Source organism: Trachurus japonicus, chromosome 6 (genome assembly GCF_045865225.1).
Source record: "Trachurus japonicus isolate A0001 chromosome 6, Traja_1.0".
NCBI lineage: Eukaryota > Metazoa > Chordata > Actinopteri > Carangiformes > Carangidae > Trachurus > Trachurus japonicus.
In genome coordinates this window covers 20,002,455-20,021,185 of record NC_140912.1, presented here as the reverse complement: position 1 = coordinate 20,021,185, position 18,731 = coordinate 20,002,455, and the positions used below count along the sequence as shown (strand labels likewise).

The following is an 18,731-nucleotide window of genomic DNA, read 5'->3' as shown; positions in this document are numbered from 1 at the left end:
GCACTCCGCGTAGCTCAGTAACACAAACTCCTCGCTGCTCACTCAAGAGCGGTGAATGTCAGCGCTTCGGCCGGCCCGAGTAGAAGACGAAGACACACACACACACACACCCACTCTCTTGTGGTTTATCCTCCAGGGAGTACACGCACACACAGCTTTTAAACTTGACTTGTAGAAAGAGAGGAGTAGTAACAGGTGTTGGGAACACGCTTCTGTAAAAGTCTCATGAAGGAACGACACGCCAACTAAACTTACAAAGCTAATTCTGCCATAAGAGAAAAGCAACAGACACTGCTCCTAAATGTGTCTCTGGGTTTGGTTGTCTGCATTGCACCTCTGTAAAAAAAAAAACTCGCTCAGTGTTATTTGTGTCTGAAAGTGTGTGTAACCGTGCACTAAGATTAGCCAGGACCGAGACTTGGCTTGACTGATGTTAATGATTGACCAAAAAAAAGCAGACTTGTTAACTGAAGACAAGACACAGCCATCTAGCTGGCCTCGTTCAGTGACACACGGACACACACATGTTCTAGCAACACGCTCCCTGTGATCCCGTAAAGCCACTGCTGGCCTTAATGGAACAGGTAGCTCTGACCGACCGCCGTCACCAATATCAACAACGTCCGCCTTGTAAAAACACCCTTGCTGCTATAATTCTCAAGCACAACAGGAAGGGAATTATCCTGACCCCTCAATCTTGTGGCCAAACATTTAACTTCCTTCTTCCCTCACTGTAAATAAATCAACCTGGTACACAGTGCAGTTGGCCCTGGCTGGAGTACAGATAGAGCCCATGGCCGAGCCGTGCGGCCAGCCCTCGCCGCTCGGAGCCTGTTCTGGCCAAATAAACAGCAGCTGTGCAAAGAGGGATGACTCGTCGTACAGGGCCGGCAGACGGTGGAGCACCTTTGGTCACCGAAGGCTACGAGCTCAAGACGGGGCAAGAATTCACATCAGTGGCTGGCTGCCAGGAACTACTTCTCTGTGTTTGAATAAAACAGTATGCAATTGGATTGTCTTTACGTTATCAGTTAATCTGCTGCTGCTTTTTCCCAATCGACCAACAGTATTGTCTATTAAGTGTCAAAAGATTTGTTCACCACAATATAGAAGCCAATATTAGCGAAATACATTTATATGCTAGCCAATAAATATTAAGAAACTGGAGAACAGAAATGTATAAATGATCAATCTCTATCTATTTATAACATAAAATACAGCAAATCTTTACACCTGAGCACAATCATTAGTTTCTGGATCTGTCTTCGCAAAGTTATTCCCAGTCCAAGACGACAGATGCTGTGAAAATGAGCGAGAGGATCTCTCCAATGTTTCTGTTCTTTAACCTTCTACCAAGATTCACTTCACGCCCACCACACCATCATATTCTTCACCTCATCCATAGTTGGCTGACCTTGGTTTCCCTGCGTAACGAGCCTTTGTCTGACAGTAGCAACCAAGTCTGTTATATTAGTAATACTCACTGGCTTGGTGCCAATAAAGCAAAAGTGAACGGAACTTATGAGTAAGAAAGACGGAAAAATGTAGGACACACAAAATAAAAACAGAAGTGATTGACACCCGCACTCTCGCAAACACCCACCACCACTCTCCGGATTCTGACATGGCTGGTTGCTGCTTTTCTTCTACATAACCACATCTCAAGTGTACATCTGCCAAACCACTGGTATACACAGCCTAAAAATGCAAATTCAATACACACGTGCCCGCTGCTGGGAGACTAAAGAAAGAAAGAAACACAGACAGCAGCAGTGCCATCTCGTCTCAAACTAGGCCATGTCAGCAGCTGATTAATAATCCACACATACATATGGGGATGAATAGGAAAATTAATCATTGATAGATGCTGTTGCTTTTTTTCAGAGCCACTTGTTGTCGGGAGGGACTCATACTGAGCTTTGTGTAGATAAGAGACGATGGATGAGGATAAAGCCACGAGAGAACCCAATCATCAATGAAAATCTATTGTTTTTTTTGTTTTTTTTACTTATTTCATCCACACACAGGGACCTAGCATAATAAACTTTTTACCTCACTCTTTCTTTTTCCCTGTAGCAATGCCACACCTCCCTTGTTCTCCTCTAAACTCCTAATTTTCATACTGTACAGTAATTACAGTCAGCGCATGATTAACCTGTGCAGTCAGTAATTGCTCCAGATGTGCAACAGTTGGCCACATCTGCACATGCCCCCCTCACACACACACACACACAGAAGTAATAATAACAGTAACCTCTGTATAAAAATTTTAAAAAGCATGAACACAATTGCAATCATTAATGAAATTGGAAAGGATCAAATTTTCCCGTCAGTGGCTCGGCTGAAAAATTCAACAAACATTGGCAGCCTCTCATCTCCCTCTTAGAGTCAATGAAATCTTTCCCATTGGGGCTAAGGTGTGGGAAACATGACCAAATGCAGACACAGCTGTGTGCATGTACAGTACAGGGGCTCAGTGAGTATGAATGGTTATTGTCTGCAGATGTAACAGAGTATCTGTATCTATTATACATAATAGACGGTGACCTTGTAGGGTGCAGGCAGTCAAAATAATATGTTGATTTGGTCCATGACCAGTTGTCCACCGCCCACACCCACCCCCCTTCCTTTTTCTAAGTTGTACAAATATTCTGTATTCATTTAATGTCTTAAATTATCAATATTAGTAGTATTGATGCTATTGAGGTTGCTGGGGGAGGAGGAGCATATTATAGTCTAAAACCTTGAATCTGTGATACTGCATAATGCAGATTGTTGAATAAAATTTGGTTATTAAAAAAGCTAGCTATATTCTTTTATTTTTCTAAATTTTACATAAGACACAATTAATAATCCTGTAGCAAAGAAAACAAGCCAAATAGAGAAAGTTTCCCTCCTATGCTGTTCACAGTGATTAGGCTACTCTGAGACAGCCATAGCTGGAGATTTGTCTACAAGTTGGTGACCTCTCCTCCCCAACTCTCCCAAATCTTTACATGGCTGCTCCCTTTCCGATCATAGAGCACTACACAGTATGTCTGTGTTTAAGGTTATTTATAGCTCGCCACCTCCAGCCTGGGAAATTAACAGTTCGTTTTGAAACCCTAGAGCCCCGCCTGGACCGAGAGGATAATCTTACATGACAGCTTACGGAGGGTGCGAGCACAGAGCAGAGAGAGGGGTGATGGAAGGAGAATGGCTGTGGGCGAGGGAGTGAGAGGGCCACTCTTACTATATGCCAAGGGCACAGCCAGCCACAGGAAGGAGGGGCTGACCTGGAAACTGGAAAAAAAATGAATAAATAAATAAAGAAATCAATAATGAAAATGCACAACATTCTGCAGCATTTTCTAAGCTAATTCAACCGTATGGCTCTGATAAGGACGGTCAATATTACAGTCAATGACTCCACGTAACCTGGAAAACAACTCTCTGACCTCAACACATGGTGCAAGTAGGAGGGTACATGAATGGCCGTCCTCCTTGACATGCATTCTGCTCTCCATTAAAGTGCTTAATTGGTTAAAGAATCCATATTGGCAGAGCCACAAGCCCACTGCAGAGATAATAGATTTTTAATGGAGCAATGATGGTAAGGAGACCCTCTCTGGGGAGGCACCACAGTCGAACACTGAGACTCCAAGAGCCATCCTAAAGCCTCGGTAGCCCACTGCACCCTCCCACTGCTCACCAATGACATCATCCCCCTGAACAGCATCCAAGCATACGTTTTGATCAGCATCTGAAGAATGACTCTCCTGCTCTCCGGGGCCAATGAATAGAAGTGAGTGAGAGCTTGAAGTGATTCTTTATCATCCAGTCTATCTGATAAATCTAGTTGTTAGACTATATCGCAAAAAGGACCATCCATTTAATAATTATCCCAAACATTCAGATGGAGAGGAGAAGTAGGAGTGCGCACACTTAAACAAGCCGCTCTTAAAGGCACTGGAGTCCAAGTGACCTTTTCTCCACTGGGTCATCCTTTTAGCTTGTCAGACTGGGTGAGACAGTGGAGGCAGCAGCAGAGATGAAAAGGCCAGCTGACCTCCACACAAAGGCCTGCCAGTTAGAGGAGCCACAAGGCTTATCATCAGACACCAAACACCCCGAAACTCATCAGTTGCTCTTTTTTTTTTTTTGGCTAGTCAGACGAATGAGACATTCTTGTCCATTTTTTTTTTAAATGTGTGTTTGAGTGGCATGTAAAAGCAACAAAGTGCACACAAGGCAGAATTTGGGTCATGTAAACAAATCTGCCAGTTAACCTGCACAAGATCCCCATCAGTTTTCCCAAAGAATCCCAAACAAAAACACCAGAGAAAATCTCCTCACATGTACACACAAGCCTTACCCGAGCCGTCTTCAAAGCCACACACACTGCACAACATAGTAAACAGCTGTAAATGAAAGCAGTATAAAAAAAGGAGGCCATTTGCAGAATCTTGGTATCCAGAGGAGTCAGCTGGAAAGCACCCTGGCTTCAGCCATTCAGAGACAGACAACAACAGATCACACCTCCATCACTGGCTGAACTAGCTCCAGCTGTTTTCCAGCTGCCACAGTGTTTTACCTATAGGCTCCGAACACTACAGGTGCCGATGTCAATTTCAGTGGTGACAGTGGACTTTTGCTTTGCACTGTAGCTAGGCCTACTTATGTGGTCTATGTAGGTGTTACATGTCACGTATGATGCTTAGATAAGCCACAGTGATATTGTGGTGAGCAGAATAAGGTATGAACAGCTGTCAATGACAATAACATGCCATAAAGGCAACAGAGAAACACATAAAACAAACAACTCCAGCTTAAATGTTTCTATTCTACTTCTTATAATGAATAAAAATGAATTCTGGATGAGTTCATGGTTTCTCCTCTCGTTTAGAAGCCACTGTGGCCAAAATTGAGTAGCCTAATGGTCAATGAGGTAGCCTATTTGTGCCGTCTTTGCCTTCTTTTTTCTTTTTCCAACTTACTAAACAGTTTTAACAGTCAGCTTCCAGAGTATAAATTATTCCTCGTCAGCTTTATAAATGCCTTGTAATGGAATCTAACTTCCGCAGTGATACATTCGGTTTTCTACTGAGTGTGACGGGGCGTCACCCTTCTTGTCTGTGGCCACTATCGGCAGCAGCAACCTCAGACTCAAGACTGTCTTTTTTACACTGGACAAAAACACAGGCCGCACAAAGTCATTTCGCCACTATACAGTCATGTTCATTTAAGTGCCTTCGGTTTCTGTTTTTACAAGTGAAAAGAAGGGGAAATCCGCGGTCCAATCAGATTCCTCCATAACCAAGTTTCAATACCCGAACTCACAGAGACTGTTTCTCAAAATGGACATTTCTTTTTTCCTTTTTTTTTTCAATGTGATGTGTAGGCAATATCCATATTATATTCAAAGGGCTGGAGGGAAAAAAAGGCGAGCATGAGTTGTTGAGCTCGACAGATGACGTTAAAGCTCGCCGGGCGTGAATTAAAATGTTATGATAGCTACTGTAGCTAACATGTTGTAACAGTGGACCGCAATTTCCAGCCGTGCCAAAATCACTGAAAGCATTTCAAAAAAAGCAAGAAAAAAAAAGCAAACCTACCACCAGATAAATACAGAGGCTGCCGACATATTTCGGACACAGGAATGTGCACTGCATACTTACAACAAGCAGGCGTCTAATTAGCGACAAGAGCGACGTTTCGTCCACCGGAGAAGAAGAAGAAGAAGAAGAAAAAAATCTTCCAACTCTGTTGCCTCTCAGCTGTATTCAAGAGGGAAACAAAATGTTCTTGGTTTGCTTCCCGCCGTCTTCGGATATCTGCACCTTATTCTCTTTTCCCAGTGAGTGTTTAATTTTCAGTAGGTAAAATGCACCAAGGCATTCATTGGTTGTGGGTAAAACGAGCCCGCGTTGAACAATGTGCTTCCACAGAGAGAGAGAGAGAGAGCGAGAGGAGAGGGGATGAGGAGCGTCGAGCCCACGCCCAGCTCTATCAAACATAGAACCGCCCCGGTTACCATGCATGTAACTGCTGCGTTCACACGCTGTCGGAAAAATACCTACTCGGCGGTGAACACCAGCTGACCCCCCCCAAAACAGCTGTTCATTACCGACTTAATCGAAGATTACAAAATTGCACTTGTGTGATAGACAACAAATCCCGGAAAACATTTTAGTACAGTGATGGAGATCCGTTTGAATTGACTAACGAGCCAGCAGGATGCTGAGGTCATAGGTCCAAATTCCCCAAATACAACCCCACCCACCTGAAAACACCAACCATCAGCAAAGCTAGTCTCTAACATGATCATTATAAAAATGACCTAAGTGTTTTTTTTTATAAATAAACCCTCTCTTCACTGTCTGGTGTTCTTTTGGTAGAAAATATTGAAACATTTGTATAATTTACAAATTGAGCTTGTTCAAAAACAAACATATTTTGACAGATAGTGTCTATGAAAGAAATCTTAATCAGCACAAAAAGCCCACAATAAGCAGTGGATCTGTATCTTGTACATGTGAACTCTTTGTTAAAACCCAAATTCTCAAAGGAAGCCTAGCTATTTCCAAGGATGTAACTTCCTAAATACAAATTAGTTGTATTCGTGTAGTAATTTGTTATGTGTCATAATATAATATATACACACGATCTGCTTCATTTTAAGTGTTTGTTTGACCTTCAATTCCATCTTTACTCAGTGGACTTCACAAAAATAAAACATTAATTGTATCTAAATCGGATGTCTTGCCCTTAATCACTTTGAAACGGAATCAAAAAGGATCCCTGGTGTGTTATTTCGCTAGACAGACAACAAGAAAATTATTGTTGTGAAACCTAAATGATCATAATTGAGACACGTGAATTTTTTTTATTTTTCATTGACAAACCCGTAGTTTACAACGACCATTTGAATGCATCACCAGACCAAGGTGGGTGCATTTCAGCATAGACAGTTCAGAGGGTCATAGAAGGTGAAACTTTTGATCAAAGTAGCTCTTTGATAATTATTATCTACATGCTGTCCTCAAGAGTCGAACTGAAAGCGCTGTAATGGCTGTAATCAACGCCACTAGTTTCTTGTGTACTACATTTCCCAGCGAGCCACGGGCCTCGTAGTGTGGTATCCAGGAAGTCTTTGTGGTCGTCAAGCAAACTTTTGCTTGTAAGCAAGGCTGTCTTTCTGTAAATGTGTAGTCTATCTCCCTGAACTATCGTTTCTCGCAACAGGTAAATGTATTCTGAGTGAATTCACTGTGTAATATACCGTTTAAAGTATTTTTTCCGAGTTTATTCAAACTGGAATAACTTTCTTTCCGTATTATGTCAGCATTTAATCAAACTAGATAGGCTAACGGTAATTTGTTAGCTAATTTGATGCTAGTTAGATTAGCTAATATAATTAGTGCAAGTTGGATACGAAAGACATAGGCCTATTACTATTTATAGTAGTACTTGTCATCTTCTTAGTTTCTCAGAACGTCATTCGACCGAGACGCTTTCATTTTGTTTGTTGTGTTCAGGTAGTCGTGAGAGATGAGCTGCTGTCATGGGCCTGCGCCCCAGGAGGTTCGTCCTGGCACAGCACGAGTTCTGGTCACTGAGCTCAGTGGTTCAGGCCTTGTCAACCCAACTCCTGCCACTAAAACCTCTGAAGACTTGGAGACAGCAGTGGAGCTTTACCTCTCTTCAGACAGGCTTGTAAGTTTTCAGAAGTGCCTGAGGATACAGCCTGTGCTCATCCCACTGATACACCCTGCTCCTCCCTTGATTCCCTTCATGTTAGTCTATGTGCTTGACTCAAATTTATTCCATCTTATCTGTTGAGACTAGTTTTGAGAGATAACATAGGACCTTCCAGCATAGAGAGAAAAAAATCTAACGTCCTCTCTGTGTATTCCCACTGCATTATTATGTCTGTATTGTGACAGCACAGGCTGTGGAGATTGCTGTTTCAAGGTGAGGTGAGACAGAATTATTTCACACCATGGGCTTTCCATAATTTGTCATGGGTGTATGTCACAGGCAAATATTGAATAATGAAACAAAGTCAAGTAAAGGCAAAATCCAGTTCAGTATGCCAGTCAGAGGTCAGCTGTTGTACTGATAATTTACATTCCTCACAGGAATTGCTGTGTGGAACTCGGGACCTCTCTCATGTGACTTCACTGGAGATCTGCATAGACACACAAGAATACACGCTGGGTAACTTTGGTGAGATATAACGTACACCAAGGCATTTATAAAAGTTAAACATGACTACTATTTCAAAACCTATTGTATAAGCAGAGCATTGGCGTGAATACTTATTGCAGCTCACTGTTTGTCATTGACATGGGTTTTCTTTCATACTCCTGTTGTATTTATGTGTCGTACAAAATGATTCATGATAGATATTTTTTTTTAAAAACAAGACAACTACAAAGCAGAAATAGACAAACTGCTTTAATGCACTGTGTCCATACCAGATTTCCTGTCAGGTATACTGACCTGAGGGCAAGAACGAACTGATAATTGTGGAATAACTCCATAATTATACTCACCTCTGTCCTGAGAAAATCCTATATTACACAACGAATAGGCACAACAAAGTGTAATCTGTACATCTGTGAGTCATGCCTAGTCCATCACTATAGATGCTACTCCTATTAAGCTAATTTAGTTTGAACACATGATGTTGTGCATTTGGAAATGAGCCAGGTAATAATCACCCCACTGTGATGTAAGTAGGGAGAGATTGTTTTGTTTGTCTGATGATCTTCTAGGTGCTTTCTTGCCCAATCTCGTGCAACTGAGAATGAACAACAGCATGATCATGTCAATAAGGTAAGCATCAAATTCCAGAAATACAGTCTTGTTTTTTTCCCCAAACCCTTGGGGAAGAAAATTCGTCACAACACACACTTATACTATGTCGCAATTAGTGTGGGATTCTCAAGAAATTGCAAATCCTGAAACCAAAAGTCAAATGTGAAATGGAACAAAACAGCATATGTGTTCCTGATGTATTACTCCTTCCACAAAACACATTTCTTGGTGTAAACAGTTACAGAAAACTGTAACTTGACCTTCAGCAGGGATGGATCCACGGGGATTACTGTCATGCTTTACATTGGCTGAATGTGTGTGACGGACACTCTTCCGTGAGATGACTTGGACAGAGTTAAAAAAAAAAGATTGGGCTTTGAAGTAGAAAGACAGGTCAGAAAAAGTGCAGTGCGGTGGCAGTGCAGGTCTGGAGCAGTGCTCTGCTTTGGCCAAGGTTTTCCAACAGGGACTTGTAATGCAATGTTTCTGTATGGTGGCTGCATGTTGAAGCTTGTAAACCAGATAGCAGCAGATGTTCTGTTTAGATACATTTTTGGAGACAGACACACATGGAGAACAGGTTCACCCGCTTCGCAATAGGACACAGAGGGATTTGTGGCATATCAGTTTTCAGATTCATCCATTTGGACTTTTCCAGGAAAAAAAAGGCAGGAAATCTGCAGTGTCCACTTTGATTGCAGCCGCAGCCGTGTCATCAAAATCAGATACAGGAAAAGCAATAACTTCCACGGATGAGATACACAAACTGTAAATTGTCCTTATAATAGGGCAGGTGGAGAATTGTTACTCAAGAGACTGCTGAAGGATAAGAGTATACAGCAGAAAGATAGGGAGCTGTCTGCTCCACCCTGAGAGTAGCAGAGCAGAGCCAGCCGGACGTGCACTGCCTCTGATAGCATTTCCTGCTCTGGGCTGAGGGAGCTGTTGTGGAGAGGGTGTAACGGCGTTGTAGATAGACTGAATGAGCCTCTGCTGGAAGGGTCAGAGCAGGGCTGTGCTGAGCTGAGACAAGTGGGAGGCAGAAGAGAGGCCCGCATCTAGGGAAGAGAAAGGAGCTTTAAGCTTCAGTGGCCAAAAGGACTGCATAGTCTTTGTCATGATTCATAGTGTTGTGTAACTCCCTTCCCTTGCGCCATGAATCAAATTTATTCAATTTCATCTCCTTAGAGACCTGGGAACCACCCTCTCCCACCTGCAGGTGCTGTGGATGTCTCGCTGCTGCCTAAAGGACCTAGATGGCATTTCTACTTTTTCTTCTCTAAAGGTAGAGAAGGTTATAGATGTTCATGTTGAGAGACAATTCAACAACTCAGCAAACTGTTAAAGTGAAAAAAAAAACTTGATTGGACAAAGGTTTAAAATATTTGTGTATTGATTAAAAGAAGAGGAGAAAAAAAGCATTCTCAGACAAAGTTTTCATATTTATTTTAAAAGGGCAAGACATGTTTTCACTTATTTTGTGAACTTGCATTGGTGAAAAATTGTAGTCCCACAGGTCATTCCCATTTCAGCAAATCCTGCAATTTTCAAAGTAATGTGAGAAATTGAAAATAGAGCTTAATTCGTAAGATTCCAGGTTCTGTGACTTTGGAAGATTTCATCTGTCTCTCTCTCTTTGTCAGATAACTGCCCATATGTCTAATATGTTCCCTCTCTCACTGACGATATTTTCATATTTGTATTTTTCTTTGACTGTTCAGGAGTTGTACGTGGCCTATAATGCTGTGTCAGACCTGAGTCAGGTCGGCATGCTGGAGAACCTGCAGCTGTTAGATCTGGAAGGGAATGATGTGGATGACTTAGTCCAGGTCCAGTATCTGGGATTGTGTGGCAAACTCCAGACACTCACCCTGGAGGGAAATCCTCTCTGCGTGCTCCCAAACCCCACTGCTACTCAGGTAAGCTAACGTCCAGTTAACATTGTGCATAGAACTGAATAACACTTCTATGTCAATACAGTGAAAAGAGATGGTCACACATATGGTAAAGTTATATATATATCTGATGGAGTATGTGTGTTTTTATGTGTTCTTTTGTGTATCCAGATTACTATTATGGCATTAAGACAGTGCAACTAAGATCCTGGGTTCACAGAACTTTAAAGGAGACATATTATATGCCCCTTTTCCACAAATTAGAATAGTTTCCAGGTGTCTTAAAGACATGTGTATCACATGCTTCGGTCAAAATACCCAAAGGATCAAACATCACAGCACTCTTTTCATCTGCTCAGAATTGCCCTGTTCTGGTTTCAGTGCCTGTCCCTTTAAATGCAAATGAGCCACTGCTCACCCCGCCCTGGCCCCTTTTACCGGTACCGGTACTCACAGGTAGAAGTGGTCTTATGCAAATTCGAAAACTAATGACATCATTGTATGACAACCAAGGGAACAGCTCGTAAAACCACATGGATTTCAACCTCGGGAACCTGCGAAGTACAGATTTTTTTTGGTCAATTCTCACATTTTGGGGGCCGGACGGCAAGCCAAACACCCTATGTTAAAGAGCCTTCAAAGTGTTCAAAGTGTTATTTCCATAATATGTCCCCTTTAAGGGACTAATATCAAGTAGTGCAAGGGTGAGAGTCTGCAGTTTGGCAAAACGGAGAAAGGAGGTGAATGAACAGTTGAGCAAGGAGCTGGGCAGAGTTCCTGAAGAGGAAGTGTTGTATTCAGTTGATGTCGTAAAAGCCAACTTGCAAATGCCAATTGTGGGTCTGATGTAGGTATCATTCAGTTAGCTGTGTCTCCCAATGCTACAGTAGCATGCTGTTAGCCCTCATGGCCTTGTCAGATAATGGCCAAAATGTAATTAGCGTGTGCTGAGACATGAAAGTATCCATGTGATGTCACCGCTCTGTTTCTGGGGCTTCAACACATCAGACAGGAGATGGGGCGAGCAGGAGGCATCAAAATAATCAAACATAACAGCCTCATAATTGATGCACCCCTCTGTGAGGACACCATGACACAGACTGTTTTTTTTATTACATTGCTGTGCATATTGGATCTCTTTGAAAACTGCCTTATACATTATTAATGTCATGTAAATGTCCAGTACATAAAGCAGCTCACCGAGGACCATTTCAGTGACATAGAGGGGAGAAGCTGCATTTGCACCTTCCATGGATTTGAGACACAGTGTGCTTTTATTTTTTGGGCCACTGTGAATGTGTTTATTTACACCCACCAGCCGAGCATTAATTAGGAAACTAGGGCAATGAGGGGAGATGCTGAGCTGAATATGCATTAGGCCTGTGCTTTGTAGTGACTGAGGGGGTCTTGGGTTTGCTCTCTTGCCAAACTATCACTCCTCTTGCTCCACTACACACACACGCACACGCACACACACACACACACACAAGAACACACACATATCTGCTTACTTCCTCTCACTCGGCCCTCATTCTCCTCCTCTTTTCTTTTTCGTTTCCTCCTTGCCAGCCTTTCTCTGTCTTTTTTTTCATTCACTGCATCTGTGTGGTTTGGTAAAGGACAGGAGAGCCATGCTCTAATTTGATCGCTCAGTAGCTCAGTGATTTACTAGACTCTCTCTCTCTCTCTCTCTCTCTCTCTCTCTCTCTCTCTCTCTCTCCCCTCCTTCTCTGTCTGTCAGTGTGCTGATAAATGTCCAGACCTCCGTCCAAAGTGCCCATTGTGGACTGGTTATTAACCTGCATAGTTTTATGTAGCTTCACTCAGTCTTAGGTTCATAGATGAATTTAAGCATCATATTGGTCAAAAACAAGTGCAAAAAGATACCATACAGATAATGGGTATTATTGTAATGTGATACTAGCAACTATTGACACATTTAGTACTGCCCTACATTTGGACTGCAAGAGTACCAAAGGTTTGGTAGACTATATAAACCTTTTTTTTAATGTGGGTCAAATCGATGATGTCATGGTGATGAGTCACCTGGCATCTCCTCTGCAACTTATCCTGGTTGTTTATCACATATGAGGCATTGTGTATCATATTGTATAGTTATGCATTATTTAGTATAGCCAAATTACAGAGCACTTTACATATAATGAAACCTAATTTAGAGTAGAGGAGCAATGATTCAATATTTTTGGAGCCAAGTGGAGTACAAAGCGCATCATTAAGTGGATCAGTTGATGTCAAGCATGCATCTGAGTAGTCTATTTATCTAATTAGTCAATTATGAACTTAGTACACAGCAAATATTTTATATCATTTTAACCATCCCATAAACTGCATGGCCACAACAGGAATGTATGTATTAGTGATAGATTTCCGTACATTAAGCAGTCCTGAAAATGCTGTTACATAATGCACTTGAAGAAGTTGGACAAAGACTGCACATACCATTAATCTAAAATAAAATCATAAGATGTTTTAAATAACAGGTTTTATAGTTCACTTTATAAGCGCCCCATACATCACCTGAGTCTGGCACAAAGTATATTTTACACTTTCTTCACACTACTTCAGTTTTTACACATTATACATATATTGAGTGTATATAATTGAGGGGGATTCCTTTGACAGATTAGATTGATGATGTTCATAATTATGTTTCTGCTGGTGTGCAACCACTGAAATTAAGAATGATTGCATATTCAACAGCTCAGCATGAACCTTTCATGTCTAGATTGAGAGCAAGTTCAGTCCACCATGTTGCACAGCCATGTTTCTATAGTAGTGCAGATCAGACAACATATTTTCATTACCTGAAGGCCATGTTGGCTCTCCTATGCCTGGAAAGGGAGGGGTATTGAGTTTGTCACAAACTGCACCACAGTTTGTGTAACATTTCACTTTCTCTCTCTTACAATTGCGTCTTCTCCTCCTGACAGGGTGCAGACTATAGATATCGGGCTGCAGTGAGGGAGTTGGTCCCTCAGCTACGTTACCTAGACAGTGTAAGGGTGGAAGAGGATGGGCTGAGCTGCAGCGGCACCATGGGAGAAGACTGGGCCATTCTCCGAAACTCCATCAGAGACCGCAACTCCTCTCAGCGTGCTACTGAAGATGGTGTGTGTATGTTGTTTTGAGTCAATCAGTGCAGACCAGTTAATTACACTAGTGTATTTAATGGACCATTCACTTTTGTCTTTCTAGAGGAGATAGCAGACAGTACGGGCCCTTTTGGCAGACCCAGTTCAGCCAGACGCCCTGCCTCCAGCCGCTCCTGTGTCTGGCCGCTCTCATCAGCGGGCTCCAGACCCCACACTGGCTACAGACCCATGTCAGCGGCCGGGCCTGGAGTTCTGTCCCCTCCTGGGTCCAGACCTGGCTCTGCAGACTCGGATCTAGCAGCAGTGGAAGCAGAAACCAGTGTCATGACACATGGTTAAGACCCTCAATAGCAGTCTCTACTCAACAGTGCCTCCTAGAGGATTTAAAAAAAAAAATCATTACTGAAATCCCTCTTATCTGTTGATTTTTTTAAGGAGCAGGTAAGATCTTGTTCTGTGGGAACCCGGCTCAGGCTATTCGAGCAAGGAGAGAGAAGCTTCGGGTATGTGGTGTGTAGTTTGTATAACAGACAAAAAAATATTTTATTCTTGAAAAACAGACCTCCTATCCACACCAATCTGCAATGTTTTGCATGATGACTCCCTTGCAGCAGAGTACTTTGTGTCCACTGAAAAGAACAAGCTTTATGGGCTTTGACAGGTCATTATGGCCGTCTGGCACCAGCAGCTCATCTCCTTAATATCATGTCAGTATAAACAGAAGGGACTAATTATTAGAAACCTGAGAGGACTGGCGCAGTAGTGGGAGTGTGCAGGGGTGTGGAGATGTGTTAGGGATGCAGCCGTGTCAGAGGGATTTGACAGATGGGGCTCTTGCTGCCAGCGCCATGTGATCTGTTACACTAGCATATACACGCCGCTGCTGTCCCTCTCTGTCATCTACATACCTACTGTTCGGCCTACCTTTGTTGGCACTGTCTAATCATTACCCAAGTATATATTCCTGACTGATGTATTCAACTCTCTTGTTTGTTTCCTAGCTTCTTCTCCTGCCATCTCGCTCATTCTCCCTCTCTTCTGTGTCACAGACTGCACCCACCAGGTCAGTTTTCGCCCCCTGCGACCTGCCTATCCATGTACCGGAGCACACGTACGACCTTGAGGAGCCTGATGCTAGAGACCGTGGTGATGTCTTTGCTGAGCTTAGGGCTTGGAGGGAGCAGCACAGCAAGTACTAAACGCTTACACAGCTTTCTATCTTTCTCTCTCTGATACATGAAATTATGAAATTATATGAAAGCTGATTCTTAATTTTTGCCATGATAGTCCGACCTTCCTCTCCTGTTGTTTTACAGGCTTCTCCAGGCCATAAAGACAGAAAGATTGCCACAGGTCCTGGTTATTCAACACAGTGATGAAGAAGAGGAAGGAGATGAAGAAGAGGAAGGTTTTGGTGGCATGAGAAATGAAAGTAACGATGAAGAAGATGGAGAGGAGAAGCGCAGAGACAGCCCAGCCGCTGCCTCACCAGATTCCTCGTTCCAGTCTCTTTCCCCTGGTGAATTCTCACTGAAAAAGAATGGGAATGTGATAAAATATGAAAATCTGGTGACAGTCTTTTGACAACAACATCTCCTGCAAGTTAATTAGAAATAGTATATGGACTGCATCTTAGGCTATTTGCATTCTGTCTAGTGTCAGCCCATTTGATGACCTGTACAGCCTTATGTTCATGTGAAATGAAATGCAGACTCTTAACATTCCCATTATAGAAACAGTTTTTAATGATCAATTTTGAAAGAGCAATGGGAAAACTCTAGTTCAGTCACATGGCATTTGGTTAACCATAGCCCAAAATAAATTATTATAAATCAGCACATAACATACATTGATAGCAGCTACTGAACCATGTGTGATGATTGTGCTTTCAGATCTGCGTCACAGAGAAGTTTCATCTCCTGACGTGGCTCAACCTCCCATGTCTGCAGACAGCAAGCTGTACCCTTCTCCCCCTGCCAGTGCCACAGTAGCTTCCGGTAGTCGGAACCCACGAGGGATTCGTGCAAACAGGCTTCGACTCAGCCAAACCAAATCAGAGCATTTATGTGATTCCGGCAGAGAAGGATGCTCCCAGAGGACGGGCACAACAACAGGAGACTCAGACGGGACACATGTGACGAGGACCAGTGTACCGCTGTTACGTCAAGCTGCACACATACCTCACCGGCCACCAGCAAGAGGCCTGGGTGAAGAGCTTGTATCCTGGTAAGGTGTTATTAAACTTTATGTTTCAATCTGTGTCTCAATGTAAATGTATTTATACAGCATAAACATAATATAATTATTTTCTGTCTGTGACATTAAAAACTACTTTAAAGCATCATTTCATTTTAGTTGTGGGACTTAAGTAGGTTCTGAAGTAATCTGGTCTGTAGTGTTAAAAAAATTGATACAGTTATGAAATAAATTATTTTTTTCACAAAAGAAGAATACTTATTTATATATATTTAGTGTAACTGTGATTTAAATAATTTGTGTTTGCCACTGTGTAACATTAAGTGGTTGTTTATATGGTACTAAAGAAAGGACTCCTGTCTTTCAGTGTGGACATGGACTTATCCAGTGTGCAGTCTGACAAGAAGAAGTCTGACAAGAAGCTTCACACTCCTCAGAGGGCAAAACTCTTGGACAGACCGGTGATTACTCGTCCACACACAGCCAGGGCAGCTCTACAGACGCAGCACCAGCACCACATGCTTCAGGCCTGCAGAGGGAGCTCACAGCCAGACTGACACCAGAGTGGGCTGATGTTTGGCTGCCTTGCCAGTGATAAATGTGATGTGTAAGTGTGTGACTGTTTCATACCCTGAAGAAAAAGAGTTGTAGCATGGAGGCCATTTAAGTGGAACGTCGAACCTTGCTCATCCCCTGCCTTGAGGTGTGTTGGGATTAACACTATTTTCCCACAAGACTGTCTCTTTTTCTTGATATTGAAAGCCGTTCCAGTGCAGTTAGTAATGACACACCAGCCTCCTTTAAAATGAGTAATTGTGTACTCAAGTGTAAATAATATGAGTGGCTGTGTAGTTGGAGGACTTGCTATAATGAGATTATTCCATTAATGTCACTAAATTGGTGTTTTGCCAGATGAAAATCAATGTGGGATGTAATTACTACATCACATTTGCATTTCTCAGGCTGAAATATTTCATTATTATAACTCCAGTTCTACCTTGTGTTTGGCACAATTAAAAAAATCTCTATCTACTTCAGATCATTGTGGTTTTCTTTCATTAATACTGAGATATATGGTTCAGATTCAGATCCATGCTTTATTGTCCTCAAGGGGAAATTTGGTTTCACATTCAGTACTACATTTAACAAATAACATTCAGCACACATCTAAACATACAACATGGAAATAGAAAAAAAAAACACACACCAAATTGGAACCTTCTGCTCAGGTTGTTCAGGGTATAATAATGGCAGATGGAATAAGACCTAGACAAGATTTCCCTCAGTGAGTGATTAATGGTGTAATAATGTAATTTTGCCACTTGGGGGCACTATCTGTAAACATGAAATCAAATACTATTTGTCACCTTAACCTCATTAGACAAACAGTCCTGTAAAATCCACCTCCTTGAAAGACAAGTTTCATTTTTTCTGTGCAGGCGCTCATCCAAGTCATTTACATCAACTTTGCCTTTGGGGACTACTAACAGAGGACAAAGTGTTTCATTTCATATTGCCAGATACATATCACGAGGAACTGACTGGTACAAATCAACTCCATTTAGAGTACACATGGTCTAATGGTGACATATTCTGTGGCTGTCCATGAGATGTGGTATAAATTCACTATCCATTGTAATATGAAGGGAAATTTGAGACAGATTTTGTCCTGAGACCCTTAGCAGCAACAGTATTTTGGTCTTGAACACCTCAGTCGGTCTTTGAGATGTGTAAGGTTAGGAGAAGGTTTTATTTAGAAACTGTCACTTTGATTTTTACATGGAGTTCAAATTCAGTGGTTCTGCTACAACCAGCACACTGACACTTCCAAACTTGCCCAGTATGAATACCTGACATGCACACATTGGAAAGCACTTCCCATATTTCTGTCATCATATGCGTCACTTCTATACACAGAAACAGGATGTAAATACAAGAGCCAAAGTGCCAAAACACAGTCATTAAATCTTCAGAGCGCTGCTAATACATCACTCTACCGTGTTTGATTAAGAAGTGTGTAGGCTACATGTCAGACACAGGAATGTATGATGTGTATGTACATGTAGTCCACTCAGCCATTTGATAGCAGCAGTAATATAACATTGTATTTCTCATCTTCATCCGTTGGATTTTTTCTCTTTCCCACTGTCCATCAGGTGTTTTCAGCCATACTCTCATCACACTGGTGCTATTAAGTCTCAAGACACAAATTGAGGAGAATGGAGTGAAAAGTGGGGCTTTTTATGGTTGGAAAGTATAGGATGGTGCCCGAGTTCTCTCTTGGTAATTTCTCAGAAAGGGATCATTCTCACATCTCGTCAAGACCTAATCTGGCCTGTACTTCCACTTCCCTGTTATTACCTGAAAATGTAACAAACCAGTCAGGCCTGGGCTTTATCTACTGATTTGAGATAGTAAATATTGTGAGAAAAGCAGAAAATTGGATTGCAAAGAAGAACAATTTCCTCTAAAATGTCTGATATGTAGTGAAACAACAGTTTCACAGGAAATGCTTTTCTCTAAAAGGCATACATCTAGAATCTGATACAACTTGAATTACCACTTTGGAGTTGTATGCTCCTGCCACTAAGACAGGTTTTGTAAAACATTCCTGTTTATTATGAGTCATATAGAATGTCAACCATTTGTGTCACTGTGACCTTTGATCACCAAAATCTAATCACCTTTACTTGTCCTCAGGGGCAAATGCATTTGTATACAAAAG

At 42.0% G+C, this 18,731-nt stretch overlaps 2 protein-coding genes across 6 annotated transcripts in view; one reads left to right on the top strand and one right to left on the bottom strand.

Annotated features, from left to right (window-relative positions):
• LOC146986056 (GTPase HRas) overlaps nt 1-18,731 on the bottom strand; it is a 236,183-nt gene that overhangs the window by 9,255 nt on the left and 208,197 nt on the right. The window contains exon 1 of one of the 4 annotated variants that reach the window (XM_085779650.1): nt 5,658-5,990. The exons of 1 other annotated variant lie outside the window; for it this stretch is intronic. Coding sequence is in view for 1 of the 3 variants with exons in the window: in XM_085779648.1 (XP_085635774.1) it covers nt 5,633-5,651 (19 nt within the window). In the remaining 2 variants the exon portion in view is untranslated. Of the gene's footprint in view, nt 1-5,632; nt 5,991-18,731 lie in introns of those variants that run through there. 2 more of the 4 variants (XM_085779648.1, XM_085779649.1) reach the window with 2 other exon arrangements.
• lrrc56 (leucine rich repeat containing 56) lies at nt 7,094-17,022 on the top strand. 2 transcript variants are annotated; one of them, XM_085779638.1, is made up of 13 exons: nt 7,094-7,224; nt 7,518-7,695; nt 8,121-8,208; nt 8,760-8,820; nt 9,991-10,087; nt 10,524-10,721; nt 13,649-13,826; nt 13,914-14,144; nt 14,246-14,313; nt 14,860-15,002; nt 15,127-15,329; nt 15,760-16,036; nt 16,374-17,022. In XM_085779638.1, the coding sequence occupies exons 2-13, from the start codon at nt 7,531-7,533 to the stop codon at nt 16,561-16,563; spliced, it is 1,899 nt and encodes a 632-aa protein (XP_085635764.1). In that variant the 5' UTR covers nt 7,094-7,224; nt 7,518-7,530; the 3' UTR covers nt 16,564-17,022. The 2 variants fall into 2 exon arrangements, with proteins under 2 accessions (XP_085635764.1, XP_085635763.1); XM_085779637.1 differs by having other exon boundaries at nt 15,703-16,036.